The 21,798-nt window shown below is 22.6% G+C and overlaps 1 protein-coding gene across 1 annotated transcript in view; it reads left to right on the top strand.

Annotated features, from left to right (window-relative positions):
- The window catches only part of LOC117181615 (upstream stimulatory factor 1-like), a 22,558-nt gene extending 3,431 nt beyond the window's left edge, over positions 1 to 19,127 (top strand). The window contains exons 2-4 of the mRNA XM_033374478.1: positions 3,761 to 4,154; positions 8,231 to 8,383; positions 18,805 to 19,127. Of these exons, the coding sequence (XP_033230369.1) occupies positions 3,761 to 4,154; positions 8,231 to 8,383; positions 18,805 to 18,993 (736 nt within the window). The 3' untranslated portion in view covers positions 18,994 to 19,127. The remainder of the gene's footprint in view (positions 1 to 3,760; positions 4,155 to 8,230; positions 8,384 to 18,804) is intronic.
- Positions 19,128 to 21,798: the final 2,671 nt, after the last annotated feature.

The raw sequence follows: 21,798 nt of genomic DNA, 5'->3' as shown, positions 1-21,798 counted from the left end.
TATAAAGATTTTACAAATTTTTGATAGATTTAAAGGACTTCACAAAGGTTTCATCAAGATTTCAATTGTTTTCGATAGGTTTCAGATAGATTTAATAGATTTCAATGATTTCCCAAAGACTGCACAAAGATTTTATAAAGATAACACTAATTTTTCAAAGATTTCAGATAGATTTCATAGATTGAACAAAGATTTTTAAATAATTCACAAAAATTTCAGATATATTAACAAAATTCCACAAAGTTTTCTATTAGTTCACATAGATTTCAGGATAGATTTCACAAGGATTTCAATGATTCAACAAATATTTCTTTACAAAGAGTCAAAACAATTCGCAAATTTTTTAAATAGATTTCAAAGATTTTGTAATGATTTAACAAAGATTTTAAAATTTTCGGATAGATTTAAAAGACTTCACAACGATTTTTAAATAATTCATAATAGTTTTGCAAAAATTTTAGATAGGTTGAACAGATTTGACAAAGATTTAAAAAATTTGGGATAGATTAAAAAGACTTCACAAAGATTTCAATTATTTCCGATAGATTTCAGATAGCTTTCAAAGATTTCCTAAAGTCTTCACAAAGATTTTATAAAGATTACAGTAATTTTTCAAAGATTTCAGAGACTTCACAAAGATTTTACAAATATTACAGTAATTTTGCAAAGATTTCAAAGATTTCTCAAATATTTCAGATAGATTTCATAGATTGAACCAAGATTTTAAAATAATTCACAAAGATTTAATATATATTAACAAAATTTCATAAAGTTTTCTATTGTTTCACAGATTTCACAAAGATTTTACAAAGATTTCAATGATTCAACAAATATTTCTTTACAAGGACTCCAAATAATTCGCAAAGATTTAAAATAAATTTCAAAGATTTCCTAATGATTTTATAAAGATTTCAAATATTTGGTACATATTTAAAAGACTTCACAAAGATTTTGCAAAGAATTTAGATAGATTGAACAGAACAAAGGTTTTAACATTTTTATGATAGATTTATAAGACTTCACAAAGACTTTAAATAGATTTCAATGATTTTTGATAGATTTCAGATAGATTTCAAAGATTTCACAAACTTTTCTATTAATCCTCAAAGATTGTAGATATATTGCAAAGATGTCAATGATTTCCCGAAGATTGCAAAGATTTCGGCTAGATTTAAAAGACTTCACAGAGATATAAACTTTTTATAAATAAACAAATATGACAAAAAAATGACCAGTTTTTCATTGGAAAAAATGGTGCTCATCAATAAAATGAAAATTGTTGAAATTTCCTAAGTTTCATAGAGTAACATTAGTTAAAAATATTCCAGTATTATATAATAAGAAAAATATTATAAACAAATTATTTGTTGAAAGAATGTTTTTTACGATTTTCCATAATTTTACGCCTTCTTAAAGTTATAATGCAAGAAGTTTGGATAAAAGCAATATAATGATGAAGAAATTTCTTCTTGAGATTATTATTGTTAATATTATAAACAAATTTAATAAAGAAATGTATTAGTCAGGCATTTTTTTTAAAGAAAACTTTGTTTTTTCGATGTAATTTTTTTTTTAATTTGGAACTTTATGATAATTTTAGAAAAAATTTTAATTCTTTGAATAATCTTATCATTTTTAAAACAAATGCATAGATAAGGCATTTGTCGAAAAAAATCGTTTTTTTCGATGACAACTTTTTTAATTAGGAACTTCACTATAATTTCAGAAAAGACGCATAATTTATTCATCAACTTTATGATTTTGTTATACAATTTTAATAAACAAATGAATTGTTGGGGCATCTGTCGACGGAAATTTTTGTTTCGATTTCAGACTTTTTAATTGGGATCTTCATAATAAATGCAGTAACATTCATAATTAGTGGATACATTTTATGATTTTTTTAAAAAGAATTTAACAAACAAATGCAATATTCGGGAATTTGTTAACGGAATTTTTGTTGGTTAGGTTATTTTTTTAAATTGGGAACTTAATGATAATTTCATTAACACTCATAATTAGTTGATAAATTGTATGAAATTGCAGGATACGAAAAAAAATGAATGAACTAAAATTGCGCGCCCTGAAAAGATCAACAAATTTGCCGTTAATGAATTTTTGATAGGACGCGTAGTTTTTGTTTTTAGTCTTAAAAAACAACGTTAAAAATAAAAAAATTAAAGTTTTGGACAAACGACGTAAGCTATGAAAAAATTAAATAGACAAAAGTTGCTCTTTCAAAAAATAGCGAAAACTCATTCAAATTTGTCATAAATAATTTTTGATAGGATACGCAGTTTTTGTTTTAATCGTAAAAAATAAGATTAAAAAATTTAAAAAAATAAATATTTGGAGAAACGACACAAGAGTCGAACAAAATTAAAAGACAAAAAATTCTTATAGTTATTAATGATATAAAAATAAAAATATTAATATTTATAATTAGTAATAGAATATTCAATATATCCTTAAATAAATTTACAATTTATTACTTTAATCAAACATGATACTTTTTTACATTAATATAATTTTTAATTTATTAAAAAATTTTTAATTACAATGAAAAGAAAATATTATTATTAAAATACAAATAATGAATAAAAAAAATGTTTAAAGTTCTTCAACCAAAAAATATCTAAAAAACAAGTTAAGAAATTTAAATTGGATTAAAATCCAAATTAAAATTCCTATTTAACGACCAATAATCAAATTGATGCAAACTCCTGTTTAAAAAAACAAGAATTTTTCTTTAATTTTTCTTTCCTCTTTTTTATTTTAGGCCGAAAATTATTATTTTTTTCAGATTATAATAGGATTTTTTGTTTTTGTTTGTTCGCTGTAGTCCAAATTTGGTCGTTGGATTCTTTTTTTTTATCAGGAGTTTGCATAAAAAAATGTCTACTGTTTTGTTCTAAATTCTGGTTATAAAAATATATTAAAAGTAAAAAAAAGATTTTTGGAAAAAGGACACAAGACACAATAACATTTTATTCAACAACATTTTTCGCCTAAATTATATCTACATTGAATATAAAAAATATATATATTTATGGCAAAACGAAACAAGTTGCAATAAAATGTTTAATAATGTTTTTATTTTAATAGAATGCGCAGTTTTTTAAATAGTAAAAATAAGATATGAAAATACTTGTGTTCCAATACTATATATTATGAATGGTAATAATATAAATTTATGAAAATGATATACATATTTCAGGGTGGCTAAAAATTAAATTTAATGCCAAATAAGAAATAAATATTAAAGTAATCATTCAAAATAATATTTGTAATTTATTTTGCATATAATAGAGTTGAGCATAATGTAGAAAAGTTCGGATTTTCGACGTAATCAAGTGCGAAGCATGACATACGTGATGAGAATGTGTTCGTTAAGGCCGAAGGAGCTTTAACAAGAGAGAATTCACAATCACCAAATAACAGTTGTCGATTCTTTGATCTTTTATTTAAAAGGCTTGCGCACAAATTTGGGATAAATATAAATACATTATCAAACGCCAAGCGTGAAAACCAACAGTCGCGCGCTCTAACTTGCGCGAGCGAAGCGATCCGCGCTCGTAGCGCGCGATGAGAATGTGCTCGCGCAGCGGCAGATTTTTTCAAATTTCTTGGTCCAAATCGATTAATATCCGTGGGCTCTGCGTTAATTTAAACCAAAAGTAATTTTTTCCCACTGTGTCAGCTTAAAAGATTCTCATTTGAATGATTAAATTGATTTCGAAATTAAATTGATAATTTTCAGTTCCGAGGAGAATGGAGAAGAAAACGTGGGTTTAGTTTTGGAAGAATCAGAGTTCATAGGCTGCGATGCAGATGATGAAGCAACAGCTGAGGAGGGTCTTCATTATCAATATGAACAAAAGATTTTTGGCAGTGATAGGGCTGGAGAAACGGTAGCTTATCAATTACTTCATATTGACGAGGGCGATTCAAGGGAAATGGAACTAGGGCTTCCCAATTCTGTGAAGCAACCTGTGCAGCTCTTGGCCTCGCCCGTTAATGGTCAATATTACGTGATCAGCAACGAAACTGACCCTTTTGCAACCCAAACTCTTAAATCTTTCACTCCTCGTGTTTCTCAACTTCAAGTTAACAATAAGTCCTCCAATTCCTCGAGTGAACCTATTCCGAAAAAGGTATTTCCTCCATAATCTTTCACATTTAAACAATAATACAAATTGTAGACATGAAATTCTTTTTTTTTTAGATTTTCTAAAATCTTGACTCGGAAATTTCTTTCTTTTGTCAAGCAAATGATCACATATTTTTCCATATTAAAAAAATGTTTAATGAGTTTTAAATGTTTTACTTATGTTTAAATGAGTTTTAAAATTTTTAGAATTTTCATTAACAAAATTTTAAATATCCCATCTTGTTCCAAAACAAAAGAATTGTTTATCAGGCAGAGTGGCCGTTTTAATTGAAGAAAAAGATTTTCGTTTTTTTCCAGGTTCGCTAACGTTTTTCACGGTCAATTAAATTTATAAATTCGAACTTTATTGATCACCATTTTTCCATTTGAATTAATGACAAATAAACTGCAAATTAAAGCACTTAAGGTAGAACTCTTTAATTGTTATCTTTTAAGATTGCAGTTTAAAAGGTTTTTTAATTCAAAAATGTTGCATTCAAATGAACACTTTAAAATTAAATGCATGTAAACTGAAAAATTTTGAATTTTGAACTTTTTTAAATTGTAGAGTTCAAAGATTCAGTTCGAAATATATAAATCCATGTTATCATTTTTAATTCTCTAAATTGAAGAATCAATCAATAAGTTAATTTTTTTAAAATTATTTTATTTGATTATTTAATTATTTTAACTGATTTTAAGCTGGAAACATTAAAACTTTAACTATAAAATGTCTGTTTATAAATTATAGTTTAAAAATTAAGAATCGAAAAATTCGTTGTTTTGCTCACGATCGAAACCCAAAACATCTCCTTTTATTATAGTTGGAAAATTCTTAAAAAGCTTCAAAATTTTATTTCAGTCTTGAAAAATCTACATCTTTCTAATTTTTTCAAATTTATAATTATTATCAAAATTTTTTAATAATTTCTAAATATCTTTTAAAATGATTCGCATTTTAAATAATTTTTCAAAATAAAAAATCATTTGTAATTTTCCTAGCAATATTAAGAAAATGTTTTAATTTTTTTTAAGCCTTTCACAATTCTAAAAAAGCTTCTAATTTTTTGTTCAAAATCTGCAAAAAGCTACATTTTTTAAATTCGAGACATTTAAAACACACTTTATTTAAATTATTTGAAATCATTTCAAGTTTTTAATTAATTTTGAATCATTTCGAAACCTTTAAATATATCTAAAAAATTACTTAAATTGTTTTACAAACAATAAGTGTTCAATTGTTATTTATACATAAAAATTAAAAAAGTTACTTACAAATAATAATTCTTTTTAATAGAACAATTAAAATGGTAACTTTAGAAATTTAAAAGCTCCTTAAAATTTAAACTATTCAAGGATTTTAATTTCAAATAATTCAATTTCAAATTATTTACATTTTTTACGGCTAAGGTTTTTTATTATTGTTCATTTTTTTATAACTATAGTTCAATTTTTAAATAAATAATTAATTTATGTTTACAGTTGAACAAATAAAAGTTTTAAATTTCAGACGCTTTTAATTTTCAGTTGTTTAAGTCTTCCAAGACTGCATTTTTAAATTCTTTGAATTAAAAAAGTACGTTTAAAAATAAAAATATAAAATGGAAAATTCTGTAAAGTAAAAGATTTGCGAATTACGCATTATAAATTGAATGATATCATAATTAAAGAAGATAAAAATTCAAGGAATTATTTTTTAAATTGTTAAAATCGAGTTTGGACAGATTTTTCTTTTAAAATAAAAAAAATTCTCTGTTAAAAAAAGAAGTTCTCTGTTATTTCTCGGGTTTTCCTGGTCTCAAAAAATATTACCTACTTTACTAAAAATTTCTACTAATTGGAAAAAATGCAAGGAATACTTGCCCTACAAAAACATCGATAAATTCTTGTAAAAAGAAAGTCGCTTTATTTTGGAAAATGAATTTTTTGAAAAAATCTAAAAAGATTTCAAAACATTTCAGATGATTTCCTAAAGTTTCGGAAAATTATGTAGAAGATTTTAAAGCCAATTTTTCAAGATTAAGAAATTTTACGAAAAATTCGAGTAAGTTTAAGAGATATTTCCAAGTTTTGGAAAGATTAAAAAATAAGTTTAAGCTTAAAAAATTTGAAAAAATTTGAAACGCATTTTTTTGAAGATTTCGGACAAAATCTTTCGAAGCTTTGTAAGAATTTTGAATGATTTTTTATTTTTAATTTTTAAGAGATTCTTCCAAAATATTTTAAAACGTTTCGAAAGATTTTCAAAAGTTTCGAAAAAGGATTTGGATGGTTTTAAGGAAATGATTTTTATTTTCAAAGATTAAAAAAAATTGGTAGGTAATCTTCGAATCTTTTGGAATGATATTTAAAAGTTTTGAAAAAATGTCATAAGAAAATAATTTAAAACTTTTAAATATTTCGAACAATTTAAATAATTATTTTTGAAGTTTTCAAAATAAAATTTGAAAGCTTCTAACTGTTTTAAAAGTTTAGATAATAAGAAAAATTCTTAAGATTCCTAGAAAAGTTGAAACTGGTTTTCTATGTCAAAATTTAATTTAAAGTGATTATATAAAAATATTTCCAAATTTTTAAAAAAAGCTGGCAGATTTTAAGAAAATTGTTTTATTTTTTAAACATTTATTAAACATTTTCATGTAAATTTTGAAAGATATTTTGAAGTTTTGAATAAATTTCGTAAAATAATTTAAAGTTTGAAAAGGTTTCAAAAATTTTAAATCAATATTTTGGAAGATTTCGAAACATAACTTTGATGCATTTTCTTTCTTAAGATTCCAGGAAATTTTTTTGATTATTTTCCAAATTGAAAAAATAAATTTAAGATTGCTCAAAAAGATATTTAGAAATTATATAAGTTTTTAAGATATTAAACATATTTTAAAACTGTAAAGTAAAAACTTTCATAAAAATGTTCTGAATACTTTTTTGACACATCGGAAATCTTGAAAAATCGTTTTGAATATTCTTGGGAATCTTACGAAAATTATATAGTAATTAAACCTTAAAAAATAAAATTCAGTTATTTAAAATTTTTATTTTGTTTTCAACATTTTTTTTACGTCGGATTATACTTTGGTTGCAGTTTTTTTCTTTCTGGAGTGAAAAAAAATATATATTTTTTTTTATAAAAATTCAATTACTTTTTTGAAAATTCACCTTATATATATATACATTACTAAGAATTCATCTGCATTTTTGTTGAAAATTCAACCATTAAACATGGTTGGTTAAAAATTATTTTTGTTGTTAAAATTTTGGTTATTCAGTTCTTGAAAGTCTTCAAAAATCTTTTTAAGCTCTCTCCAGAATCTCAGGAAAATTATAATATATAACTTTGAAAGGAAATAGACAAATATGCTTAAAAAAAGATCAAACATAATTTTAAAAATCTTGAAAGATTCTAAATTTTGTTCAAATTATAATGATTTTTATTTGGAAGTAGCAATTATTGACCTTAACCGCTAAATTGTAAAAAAATGAACCTTTAAAATATAATGATTTAGATATAAAAATGTTAAAAGATTTTAAATCTTGTTAAAATTATAACGATTTTTGTTTTGAAATGCAAATTTAAATCTTTTAAAATCTTTTTTTTTAATTTTATATTCAAATTTCCGATTTTTGTTTCAAAGTATGGAATTTCTGGTGTAACGTAACATAAAATTGTTAAAAAATTATGAACCTTTAAAATCTAATGATTTTTGTTAAAAAAGAAAAACAATTTCCAATGAAAAACTTCAATATTACCTGGAACTTTAAAAAATGAAACCCTGTATAATGCACTGAATAAAAATTAAAACACAATTAAAAGTCGTGAATTTTCTTTAAAATTCTTTCAAAAAACTTCTTTAAAAAAAAACTTCTTTCTAGCTAAAATCATTATCATAAAATATTTATTATATTTAGAATAATTTATTAGATACTCTGAAGGTTTTTTAAATTTTAATTTTAAATTAAAATCTCAAAAGGTTTTCTATAATTTTTCTGAATAAAACTGATTGTTTTTAGGTTTTATTTTCAAAATTACAAATATCGTTATACAAATCTTTTTAGATCGGATTACTAATATTTTTTTAGAGGGACGACAAAAGAAGAGAAACGCACAATGAAGTGGAGCGACGACGAAGAGATAAAATTAACACCTGGATTACAGTTTTGGGAAAACTTTTGCCGGAATATAAAGTTAGCACAATTGATGGAGGGGAGAGCAAACAGAATTTTGAATCTCAGGTGAGATAAAGAATAATTAAAAATCTTATTTTATCCATTAATTACGTTACCGATTGGCGAAATTGCTTTTCCTGAAACAAAAAATAAAATGAGGATCTCAGAAATCCTATTACAATTCCTTAAAAATCTCTTTGAATTTTGTAAAAATATCTTAAAATTTTAAAATATCCTGTTAAATCCATGCAAATCATGTGAAATAAAAATAAATTCTTTAAAACTGCATTTATTTTTTTTTTATAATTCCTTAAATTCATGGAAATTACTTGACAGTTTTTAAATAAAACCCTTAAAGCAATTGAAAATCTATTTAAATATTTAAAATCATTCGAGAAATATTGTAAATAATTTCTATGGAAATTCATTAAAATATTATATAAAATTCCGAGAAATTTTATGAAATCTGATAAAATCTTTGTTAATGGCTTAAAACTATCTTGGGATTTTTTTCAATATCCTAAAACCGTATAGGTCATATAAAATCCTTCCAAATCTGGTGAAATTGAATGAAAAAAAATGCATTACATTCTTTAAAATCCCTTAAAACATTAAAGTTATGCAAAATTCACTGAAATTTTGTACAACTCTTGAAAATTTCTTGGAATCATTTTAAAGATTCGAAAATCTGTAAAATTCATAAAACTCTTTGAAAATAACTTGAATTATTTTTACATCTTATCAAATACTTTTAAGAGTCTTTTTTAATTCCTACAATTTTGTTAAGTTCTTGAAAATTCTTCGGAATTAAAAAAAAGCCTTAAATATTTTTTATTTTTTCCAAACTGTTGAAATATCTTAAAACTTTTTAAAGATCTGGAAAATTCCTTGAAAAATTTTTTTAATTGCGTAAATTTTGTTAATTATTTGAAATACCATTAAATGATTGAAATCTATAGAAAATTCCTTGGAATAGTTTTGTAAATAAATTTTTTGAAAACCATGAAAATATGATAAAATCTCCTGAAATTACATGGAATCTGATGATATTTCCTGCAATACTAAAGAATTTATTAAAATACCTTGAGAACATTTGAAATCCTTGAAAATCTTTTGAAATTCCTTGAAACATTTTAAAGCGTTAGAAAATGCTTTGGAATCTTTTAATTTTTCAATTTTATAAAGCTCTTAACAATTCCTCAAAAATTTTTAAGTACCCTAAATTTTTTCTAATTATTTGAAATACCTTTAAATGATTGAAATCTATAAAAAAATTCCTTGGAATATTTAAAAATATCTTCTCGAATATCCTAAAATGTTTGAAAATCTTTTAAAATTGTGGAAATACCTTAAAATATTAAATAAATTTTGAAATCCTATAAAATCATTCAATTCTTGCAAATAAATTCTTTCAAATTCTGTTAAATATAATTAAATCTGATATTTCCTGAAATCCTAAAAAAATAATAATAGCCTGAGATATTTAAAAATCCCTTAAAATTATTAAAATCCTTGAAAATCTGTTAAAATCTGTGGAAAATTTCTTGGAATTTTTTTACTCTTTAAAATTCTTAAAACTCTTTGGAAATACTTTGAATTATTTTAAAATCTCTTCAAATATTTAAAATATTTCAATTTTTATGAATAAATGTTTTGAAATGCATTAAAATATTTTAAAATCTCCTGAAATGACATGAAATTTGATGATATTTTTAACAATACTAGAGAATTTATTAAAATACATTGAAAGCTTTTGAAATCCCTTAAAATCATTGAAATTCTTGGAAATATTTTGAAATCCTCTGGAACTTTTTAACACTTTAGAAAATGCTTTGGATTTTTTTTTTAATATTTAAAATCCTTTGTAGTCTTTTTAAATTCATTGCAATTTTTTAAAGCTCTTAAAAATTCCTCAAAACTTTTAAAGTACTCCGCGTTTTTTTGAATTATTTGAAATACCTTTAAATGATTGAAATTTATAGAAAATTCCTTGGAATATTTAAAAATATCTTTTTGAATATCCTAAAGTCATTAAAAATTATGAAAATACCTTGAAATATTTAAAAACTTGAAATCCTACAAAATCCTTCAATTCTTGTAAATAAATTCTTTTAAGTTCTGTTAAATTTAATTAAATCTGATATTTCCTGAAATGCTGAAAAAATTAAAATACCCTGAGGTCTTTGAAAATCCCTTAAAATCATTGAAATCTTTGAAAATGTGTTAAAATCTGTGGAAAATTTCTTGGAATTTTTTTACTCTTAAAAATTTAAAGTTTTTAAAACTCTTGGAAATCATTTGAAATATTTGAAAATCTCTGCAAATATTATTTTAAATATTTCAATTTTTGTAAATAAATTTTTTGAAAACCATTAAAATATTATAAAATCTCCTAAAATTACATGAAATCTGATATTTTCTGCAATACTAAAGAATTGATTAAAATACATTGAGTGCTTTTGAAATCCTCTAAAACTTTTTAAAGCGTTAGAAAATGCTTTAGAATTTTGTTAAATATTAAAAATCCTTTACAGTCTTTTTTAATTTATTGCAATTTTTTGAAGCTCTTAAAAATTCCTCAACATTTTTTAAGTACCCTAATTTTTTTTTAATTATTTTAAATACCTTTAAATGATTGAAATCTCTAGAAAATTCCTTAGAATATCCAAAAATATCTTTTCGAATATCCTAAAATCTTTGAAAATTTTTGAAAATTGTGGAAATACCTTGAAATATATATAAAAAATTTGAAATTTTAGAAAATCCCTCAATTCTTGTAAATAAATTCTTTTAAATTCTAATAACTTTAATGAAATCTGATGTTTCCTGAAACGCTGAAAAAAATTTAAAAACCCTGACATCTTTTTAAATTCCTTTAAATCATTGAAATCCTTGAAAATCTGTTAAAATCTGTGGAAAATTTCTTGGAATTTTTTTGCTCTTTACAATTGTTAAAACTCTTTACTTTGAATTATTTGAAAATCTCTTCAAGTATTAAAAATATCTCAATTATGGCGAATAAATTCTTTGAAATCCATTAAAATATTATAAAATCTCTTGAGATTACATGAAATTTGATGATATTTCTTACAATGCTAGAGAATTTATTAAAACAAATTAAGAGCTTTTGAAATCCCTTAAAATCATTGAAATTTTTAAAAATATTTTAAACCCAAATTTTTTTAATTATTTGAAATACATTTAAATGATTGAAATCTATAGAAAATTCCTTGGAATATTTGAAAATATCTTTTCGAATATCCTCAAATTTTGGAAAATCTTTAAAAATTGTGGAAATAGCTTGAAATATTTAAAAACTTTTGAAATCGTACAAAATCTCTCAATTTTTGTAAATAAAATCTTTTAACTTCTATTAAATTCAATGAAATCTGATATTTCCTGAAATCCTGAAAACATTAAAATACCCTGAGATCTTTTAAAATCCCTTAAAATTGTTTACTCTTTAAAATTCTTAAAGCTCTTTGGAAATACTTTGAAATATTTGAAAATCTCTTCAAATATTTAAAATATTTCAATTTTTTTTAATAAATTTTTTGAAAACCATGAAAATATGATAAAATCTCCTAAAATTACATGAAATTTGATGATATTTCCTGCAATGCTAAAGAATTTAATAAAATACATTGAGAGCTTTTGAAATCCCTTAAAATCATTGAAATCCTCGGAGATCTTTTGAAATCCTTGGAAATCTGTTCAAATATGTGGAAAATTTCTTGGAATTTTTTTATTCTTTAAAATTCTTAAAACTCTTTGGAAATACTTTGAATTATTTAAAAATCTCTTCAAATATTTAAAATATCTCAATTGAAACATTTTATAGTGTTAGAAAATGCTTTGGAATTTTTTAAATATTTAAAATCCTTTACAGTGTTTTTAAATTCATTGCAATTTTTTAAAGCTCGGGAAAATTCCTTGCAAATTTTTAAAAATATACTAAAATATCTGAAATCTTTAGCAAATTGCTAAAGATTTCAGATATGAAATCCCTTGAAATTTTTTAAAGCTCTTGAAAATTCCTCAACTCTTTTTTATGTACCCTAAAATATTTTTAATTCTTTGAAATTCTTTTAAATAATTAAAATCCACTGAAAATTCTTCGAAACCTTTTAAAATATCTTTTCGAATATCCTAAAATTATGTAAATCCTACGAAATCTCTCAATTCTTGTGAATAAATTCTTCGAAGTCCATTAAAATGTTATAAAATACCTGGAAAAGCTCGTGAATTGCTTTGAAATCTTATATTTTCTTAAATCCTGAAAAAATCAAAATACCTTGAGAGATTTCGAAATTCCATAAAATCATTGAAATCCGCAGAAAGCTTATAAAATTTATTAAAATCCTCATAAAACCTTATAGGTCCTATCATTAAAAATCCTGAAAATTTTTTTAATATCTTGAATAATTTCTGAAATATTTGAAAACTGTTTAAATCTTTGAAATCTTTTAATTCTAATGAATATATTCTTAAAAATCCTTTAAAATATTATAAAATCTCTTGGAACTACATGATACATTGCAATTTCTTTTAAATCTTTTGAAATATTTTGAAATCCACTGAAATCCATTGAAATCTTTTGGAATGCTATTGAAGTTTTTTTAGAATTTTTGTAAATACCTTGAACTATTTTTTAATCTGTTAAAATCTTTAAAATCCATTACAGTATCATACAATCCTTAGAAATCTTGTGAAATTAGATGAAATCTGATGATATTCCTTGAAAGCCTTTAATATTTTCGGAAAATTTTAAAACCCACATTAAATTTGTGAAATCTCTCAACTGGCTTGAAATTCCTTGAAATTTTTTTGAGCTCTTGAAAATTTCTGGGAATCTTTTAAGCTATCCTGAAATCTTTAAAATCTTGGAAACTACGTTAAAATATTTGAAAATCTGTTCAAATCTTTGATATCTCTCAATATTATAAAATCCCGTGAGATTACATGAAATCTGATATCCCTTGAAAGTCTTTAAAAATTTTGAAATTAGAAATCCTCTGTAATTCTTTGAAATGTTTTAAAATATCAAATCCTCCCAAATTTTCCGAAATTCTTTAAAACCGCATTACATTTTTGAAATCCCGTTAAATATTTGAAAATGTCTTAAAATCTTTTTTTCTCCTACGAAAACCCTTAATTCGCGTGAATTATTTCGAAATTTTTTAAGCTCATGAAAAATTTCTTGGGATCTTTTAAATTATCCTAAAATATTTAGAATTCTTAAAAATTTTTGAAAATATCTTGAAATATTGGAAAATCTTCGAAATCCCTCAATTTTTGTGTATAAATTCTTTGATAACTGTTAAACTGTTATGAAATCCATAGAAATCCCTAGAAATTACAGGGTGGCCGTTTTAATCAACGATTAAAATTCCCATTCATTTCCCGGTTCGCAAACATTTTTCACGGCCAATAAAACTTTAAAAATTCGAATTTTAAAGCTAAAAATTTTTCTATTTGAAGCAAATAAAAAATAAACTACAAATTAAAGCACTCAAAATGGGACTCTTTAGTCTTAAACTCTTAAAACTGAAGTTCAAAGTTTTTTAATTCAAAAATTTTTCACTTGAATGTTCAATAAAAATAAAAATATATAAAATGGAAGTACTTTTATAAATTATGTAGAGTTCAAAGATTCAGATTCAATTCTAAAAATATATATCTACATTATAATTTCCAATTCTCTATAAATTAATGAATCAATCAAAGAACTCTAAAATTTTCAAAATTACATTATTTTAAGCAATTTTATGCTAGAAACATTAAAAATTTCAAAATTAAATTTTTTTAAAACTGAACACTTCTTAAATTATTTTCATCTTAAATAGTTTAAACACCCTTGAAAAGTTTCAAAATTGTATTTCAAAATCTTGAAAAATCTAAGCATTGTTCAACATTTTTCAAATTAAAAATTATTTTTGAAATTTTTTCCGAACTTGTGAATATCTGTTAAAATGAATTGAATTTTTCCTACGATTTTTAGAAATTCCTGGAAATTAAACAAAAAAAGCCTTTAAATCTTCCACATTCTTTTTTTACTATTTTGGAAATCTTTTATAATCTTTTTAAACATTCGCTTAAAATAATTTTTCAAAATGAAAAATCATTTTCAATTTTTCTAGGAATCTCGAGAAAATGTTTTTTGATTCTTTTGAAGTACAGATCCATTTTGAAAATATTTTATTTACATTTGATGGAATAAAAATGGTTATTATCCAAAATTCTCAACTACAAACGCTTTTATTTTTTTCTTGTTTAAGACTTCAAGACTTCATTTTAAAATTATTTAAATTGAAAATTCGTCCTTTTTGGTTTAAAATTAACTATTTTGGTAAAAATAATTTTTTTCATTAAAAATTGGTGAACAGTACTTGTTAATTTTTAGTTAAAAAATTACGACTTCTAGTTTAAAAATCATCCATTTAGATGAAAATTAATGTATTATATTAAAAATTCGTCTTTTTTGGCTGAAAATTAATTTGTATCCTCACCACTTAATATTTTTGGTTGAAAAATTATTTTTCGGTTAAAAATTTAACTATTTTTTTAAAATTCGTTTTTCTTTTTTCGAAAATTGATCTTTTTATCTGTAAATTCAACTATATGTTTGAAATTTCGATCATTTTTTAAAAATTATTCGTTTTGTTTGCAAATTCATTTAGTTGGTTAAAAATTAATTTCTTTGGTTACATATTCAAATAATTAAAAAAAATTTAATTACTTTTGTAAAAATATTGTTTGGATAGAAAATTAATTTTTCCGTTGAAAATTCGACTTTTTGATAGAAAATATACCTTCTTCTTTGAAAATTAATGTTTTGGTTTCACTATTTAAGTATTTTATTCAAACCTTCTTTTTTTAGTTTAAAATTAACTTTTTAACCAAAATTTGAACTATTACAATGAAACTTAATTTTTACTAATTTTTTAACTTAAAAATTAAGTATTCTATTTAATAATCGCCTTTTTTTAATTCAAGTGTGTTTTATATAATATTAAAATTTTTTACGTAGAAATATCAATTATTCTAATGAAAAATTCGGTTTGTTTAGTTGAAAATTAATTCTTTTAACATAACATTTAATTGTTCCAGTTTTAGTTGACATTTTTTTTCATTTTTTAGTTGAAAATTCGATTGTTTTGTTATAAGTTGAACTATATTGTTGAAAATTCATTTTCTTATCTAAAAATTTCACTATTTCACTATTCCATTTTTTTATTTTTTTTAATTCACCAATTTTGTTGAAAATTCGTCTTCTTTTTAGTAGAAAAGTTACCTTTTTAATTAGAACTTTAAATATTTTTTTTGGAAATGTATGTATTTTGTTGAAAATTTGTCTTTCTTGTTGAAACTTAATCTTCTTGTTTGAAAACTCATCATTTTTGGTTGGTAATTGAACTATTTCATTTTTGGTTGAAAATTAAACTATTTCATTTTTTGTTAAAATTTAATTTCTTTTGATGAAAATTTAACTATTTTATTGCAATTTTTTTTTCCTCGGTTGATAATCAATATTTTAACTTCAAAATTAAGTATTTTATTTAAAATTGATATTTTTTTAAAATTCAAGCATTCCAAGTGGAACACTTGAATTCCAAAGTTTAAAGATTGAAGTTTAAAAGTTTTTCAATTCAGAAATTGTCTATTCAAATGCTCAAAAATGTACACGTACCAAATGGAAGATAGTACTTTTCAAATAAACAATGTTGAATGAAATGCAAATAAACTGCAAAATTTAGAACTGTTATAAAATATAGAGTTCAAAGATTCAGATTAAGTTCCAAAAATATAGATGCACGTTAAAATTTTCAATAGTCTAAATTAAAGAATCAAGCAATGAACTTTGAAAACGTTAAAAATTATATTATTTTAAGTAATTTTAAGCTAGACACATTAGAAATTGAAAAATAAAATCCTTTAAAAGCTTTAAAATTTTATTTCAAAATCTTGAGAAATCTAGAAGTGGTTTTAAATTTGTCCAAATTCAAAAGAACTTTTGAATTTTTTTCAGAACTTTTAAATGTATTTTTTTCTATAACTTTTAGAAAATCCTGAAAATTAAAAAAAAATGAATTTGAATTTAGAAATAGTATAATTTAATTTTCAAGAGATTCGAATTAAATTTAGAACTTGAAATAATTTAAAATACTTACAGCCAAATTTAAAATAAAATGTAAATTTTTGCAGATTTCAAACAAAAAATTTAGAATTTTTTTAATAATTGTGAAAGATTTCAAAAGAATAAAAAAATTTTCTTAAGATTCTTAGGAAAATTGCAAATGATTTTTCACTTTAAAAAAATTATTGTAACAGAAAGTTTAAGAAGATTTTAAGAGATTACAAAAATGATCAAAGAAGAACATGGAAGATTTTAAGGATTTTTTTTTAAATTTCAGAATTTTCAAAAATTGTAGGAAATTTTCGATTAGTTTCAAAATATATTTAAAAGTTCTGAAAAAAATGTTAACACACTTCGTTTAAATTACTTGAAATAATTTTGAACCTCTTCAAAACTTCTAAATATCTCTTAAAATTACTCAACTTTTTTCCACACATAATAAGTGTTCAATTGTTGTTTATGCGTCAAAATTTAACAATTTCACATATAAATTAAGCACCTTTAAAATAGAACAATTAAAATTGCAATGCTAATAGTTTAAAAGTTCTTCGGAAATCTAAAGATTCTACATTAAGAAATTTCAAATTAAATTATATAAATATGAAATAATTTAGACTCACAATATTTTAAATTTAATAAAAACCTTTAATTATGACTACATTATTATGAATTTACTTTTAAGTTGAAAATAATAAAACGCAAGTTTACATTTTTTATTGGCTAAAAAAAATTAATAGAAATAATATATTATTAAAATTATTTATTAAATTTAATATAAAAAATAATATAAAGGAAGACCTGAAACTCTGAATTGAAAATATATTATTGATAAATCATGAAAATTTTTATTTAAAAATAAAATTATCGGAATAAATGATATATCAATTTCAATTCTTATTAAGACTTTCGGATTGAAACAATTACAATCTGGAAATTCTCACATTTTGAACGGATCTAGAATTGATTGGTGAAATAAATTATTGTTCAGATTTATATACTCAGAGTACAGATCCATTTTTAAAAAAAATTATTTATATATACAGTTGACAAAATAAAACTGTTTTTTATAAAAAAAAATTTTCAACTTCAAATTATTTTAATTTTTAATTGTTTAAATCTTTCAACTGCACTTTAATTATTTAAAAAACTGTTAAAACCGAACTTTGGCAGATTTTTCTTCTGAAAATTCGTAAAATTCCTGGTTTCCCTGTCCGGTTGCCTTCTTGTTTTTTTATTAAAAAAATCTTCGATTTTAAAAACTTCTAATTTTTATTTTTATTTAACCTTTATAACTGCATTTTTAAATTCTTTAAATTAAAATATATGCTTAAAAATTAAAAATCTAAAATGAAAAATTTTTGAAGTGAAATATTTTCGAATTAAGCATTCTAAACTAAGTGATATAATAATTTATAAAAATCACAATTTAATAAATTATTTAAAAAACTGTTGAAATCAAAGTTGGATAACATTTTTATTCTAAATTTTTTTTTAAATTCCCGGTCAAAAAATAAGTTAACTGTCATTTCCCGGGTCTTTTAAAATTCCCGGTTTTCCCGATCCAGCGGCCGCCCTGTTCATTTAATATTAAAATGTTTTTTTGTTTTTGGAATATCAACTATTTAATTTCTCGTTGAAAATTCATCTTTTTTTGTTCAAATGTATCCTACTTTGTTAAAAAATAATTTTTTGGTTGAAGATTCATTACTTTAGTTTAAATTTAATTTCTGTGTCTGAAAATTTAAGTATTTTATTAAAAAATGCGCTTTTTTTGTTAAAAATTTATTTTTTGAAGAAAAAATTTATTTGTTACAAATTGACCTATATTGTTGAAAATTTAATTTTTTATCTGAAAATTTTAATATTCCACTATTCCAAATTTTTAGTTAGAACTTCAAATATTTAGTTGTAAATTTATGAATTTTGTAGAAAATTTGGCTTTATGGTTGAAACTTAATCTTCTTGTTTGAAAACTCATTGGTTTGTTTGAAAATTTGAACTATTTCATTTATTGTTCAAAAATTACATTTATTAGTTGAAAATTCTACTATTTCGTAGAAAAAATAGGGAATATTATCAAAATAATTACATTATCATTTTTTTCAGGCAAAAATAATGTTATGTGTATAAAATTCAGAACTATGCAAGAAAAAGTTACCAGTAATTAAAATATTAAATTTTTTCACTTCAAACTAATTTATTCTACAAATAAACTATAAACTTTAATTAATAATTTGTATCAAGAAAGCGATTTTTAACAAGTTTAATTTATATTTTCGTAGAACTGACCAGATTTTTTTTAATTGGTCAACAAAGTATTAATTTTTCTGTTCTGTTTAAATTTTTGCAGAGCAAAGGAGGAATTTTATCTCGAGCATGTGATTATATACTAGAGTTAAAAGAGACAAACAAGACTCTTGACCGCTGTTCCGAGGAAAATAAGGAATTAATGCAAGAATTGAAAAACCTGAGACAACTCGTCAGTCACTTAAAAAAGCAGAACGCTCAGTTAAAAATGCAAATCTCAGATGGTACTTAATACTTGAAATTTGGCGACTGCCTTCGAGTATTAAATTTTAAATCCATATCTCAATTATGGTACTTTTTTCATGTTTATGAGTACTTTTTCAAGTACGTTACCGTGTTGACTAGAAATAAATGTATTTTATGATATTTTGCCTTGCTTTTATTTGTTATAAAAAATGCAGGCTTCGGACCCACTTCAGCGATAAAAAATAATGTAAATAGTGTCTCAAATTTGAAAAAAAAACACTGTAAAAAGAGTTTCATAACATTTCTCAAGTATTAAACTTATGTGTAGTACGAATTTAAAGGTGTATAGTCCGAAAAAAATTGTGCAATAGAAAATTAACTTTATTTTTTAAGCAAACTTTCCAGGTTTCTCAACCTACTATTTGAAAAATATTAAAAATGAACTTGAAGTTTTATTTAAAATCTTATTTCTGAGTTTTTAAAAATAAGAAAAATTCCTATTTATGGCGGGCTTTCATAGTCTTGTCCCTATTTTCCCTATTCCTATCTTTTTTCTCGTTTGTCTACATAAATGTCAACTGAGATAATAGAATTAAAATGAGAAAATTCAGCAAATTTGGTTGAAATTGCATTCTTTGTTTGGTTAAAAAGTGAATTATTTTGTTGAAAATTCATACTTCTTGTTAGAAAATTTGTCTTTTTGATTTGATCAATCAACAATTGGATTGAAAATTGGTTCCCTTCTTAACTGACACTTTTTTTTAATTAAAAATTTAACTATTTTGTTTATTTTTTTCCTTTGAAAATTTTTCCATTTGATTTGAAAAATTTTCTGTAGAAATTTGATCTTTTTTGGTTAAAAATGCAACTGTCTGATTAAAAATCAATCAGTTTTAGATGAAAATTTCTGTTGAAAATTTATATTTTCAGGTTGAACATTCAACTGCTTTGTAGAACATTTTATTTTCGCCTCAAAAATTAAATAATTTTGCAGAAAAATTAAATATTTGTAAAAAAAATGGATGTGTGTTGTTGAAAATTCGTTTTTGACAAAAAATTAATTTTTGTTGTTAAAAATGCAATTGCGTGGTTTATAATTTTTCTTTATTAGTTAAATCCAACTATATTTCTTTTTTTTAATAAATTAAAAAAAAATATTGTTGAAATATCAAAATTTGTTGAAAATTCGTCTTTTGGTTAAAAAATTCAACTATTTTGTTAAAAAATTATGTATTTTGTTGAAGATTTCTCTTTCTGGTAAAAAATTAAACTATTTCGTAAAAAAGCTAATATTTCTAGGTTGAAAAATGTAACGGTTATTTAGATAATTAAATTGTTCGATTTTTGGTTAAAAATTTGGTTTTTTTAGTTGAAAATTTAACTGCTTGTTGAAAATTGATGTATTTTCTTAAACAATTTGGTATAAAATATATGTATTTTTTATCTGAAATTTATCAACTATTACATTTTTCGATGACAATATTTCCAGGTAGAAAATTCAACTATTTTGCAGAGAACTTAACTATTCGATTTTCGGTTGAAAATTTAACTATTCGGATAAAAATGCATGCATTTTTTAAATCAATTTTTTCCTACAGAAAATTAATCCGCTTGGTTTAAAATTAAGCTATTTGGTAGAAAATATATGTGTTTTGTTGAAAGTTCGTCTTCTTTGATTTTATTAAATTTTTGTATTCAAAATTAAAATAATAAGTCTTTAATCTATCAAGTATTACATGGTATAAAATTAAACTGTTCTGTGGTAATTTATGTAATTTGTTGACAATTCAAATTTGTTGATTAAAAAATTAACTTCCCTTTTTTTTAAATTAATTCCTTTCAGTTAAAAAATCAACTATTTAGTTAAAAATTCCACTATTTCATTGAAAAGTGTTCCTTTTTGATAGAAAATTAATCTTCTTGGCCTCAAATTTAACTATTTGGTAGAAAAAATATATATTTTGCGAACAATTCGTCTTCTTTGGTATAAAATCAATTTTTGGTAGTAAAAAATTCAATTATGTGTTTGAAAATCAATCTGTTTTTGTTAAAAATTAACTTTGTGTTGAAAATTCATATTTTCGGGTTAAAAATTAGTTTTTGACAACAAATTTATTTTTGTTGTTGAAAATGCAACTACTTGCTAAAAAAGTTTTCTTTAATAGATAAATCCAACTATATTTCTTTTTTAAGTTAAAATTGAAATAAAATTATTGTCGAAATATAAAAATTTGTAATTTGTTGGAAATTCGTCTTTTGCGTAAAAAAATTATTATTTCGTAAAAAAACGAATATTTCTAGGTTGAAAACGTAACTGTTAAGTATAGAATTATTCGATTTTTTGTTAAAAATATATTCCTTTGCAGCAGAAAATTCAACTGTTTGATTAAAATTGATGTATTTTCTTAAAAAATCATCTTTTTTATAGAAAATTAATCCTTTTAGTTTAAAATTTTACTGTTTGGTAGAAAATATATGTATTTTTTTTAACAATTCGTCTTTTTATGGTATAAAATAATTTTTTGTTGAAAAAAATGCAACTTTATGTCTGCAAATTAATCTGTTTTAGTAGAGCATTCAAGTATTTTATTAAAACTTCGTCTACAGAGATCTAGAGAAATAAAACAGTTGGAAGAACGGGTATCCAGCCTAGAAATTAGGAATGAGTATATGGGGGAAAAGACAGAAAATGAGGAAATAGTTAAAGGGAATGAAAAGAACGTCCGAAGTGAGAATGAAAGATTGAAGAAAAGACTCAGTGAGATCGAAAGAAGATTAGAAGGGGAAGAAAGGGCAAAGAGGAAAAATAACATAGTAGTTAAGGGATTAAAAGTGGAAAGTGAAACAGGAG

This window comes from Belonocnema kinseyi, chromosome 10 (genome assembly GCF_010883055.1).
Source record: "Belonocnema kinseyi isolate 2016_QV_RU_SX_M_011 chromosome 10, B_treatae_v1, whole genome shotgun sequence".
Taxonomy (NCBI): Eukaryota; Metazoa; Arthropoda; class Insecta; order Hymenoptera; family Cynipidae; genus Belonocnema; species Belonocnema kinseyi.
The sequence above is the reverse complement of the archived record's forward strand: the minus strand, read 5'-3'. Positions and strand labels throughout refer to the sequence as shown.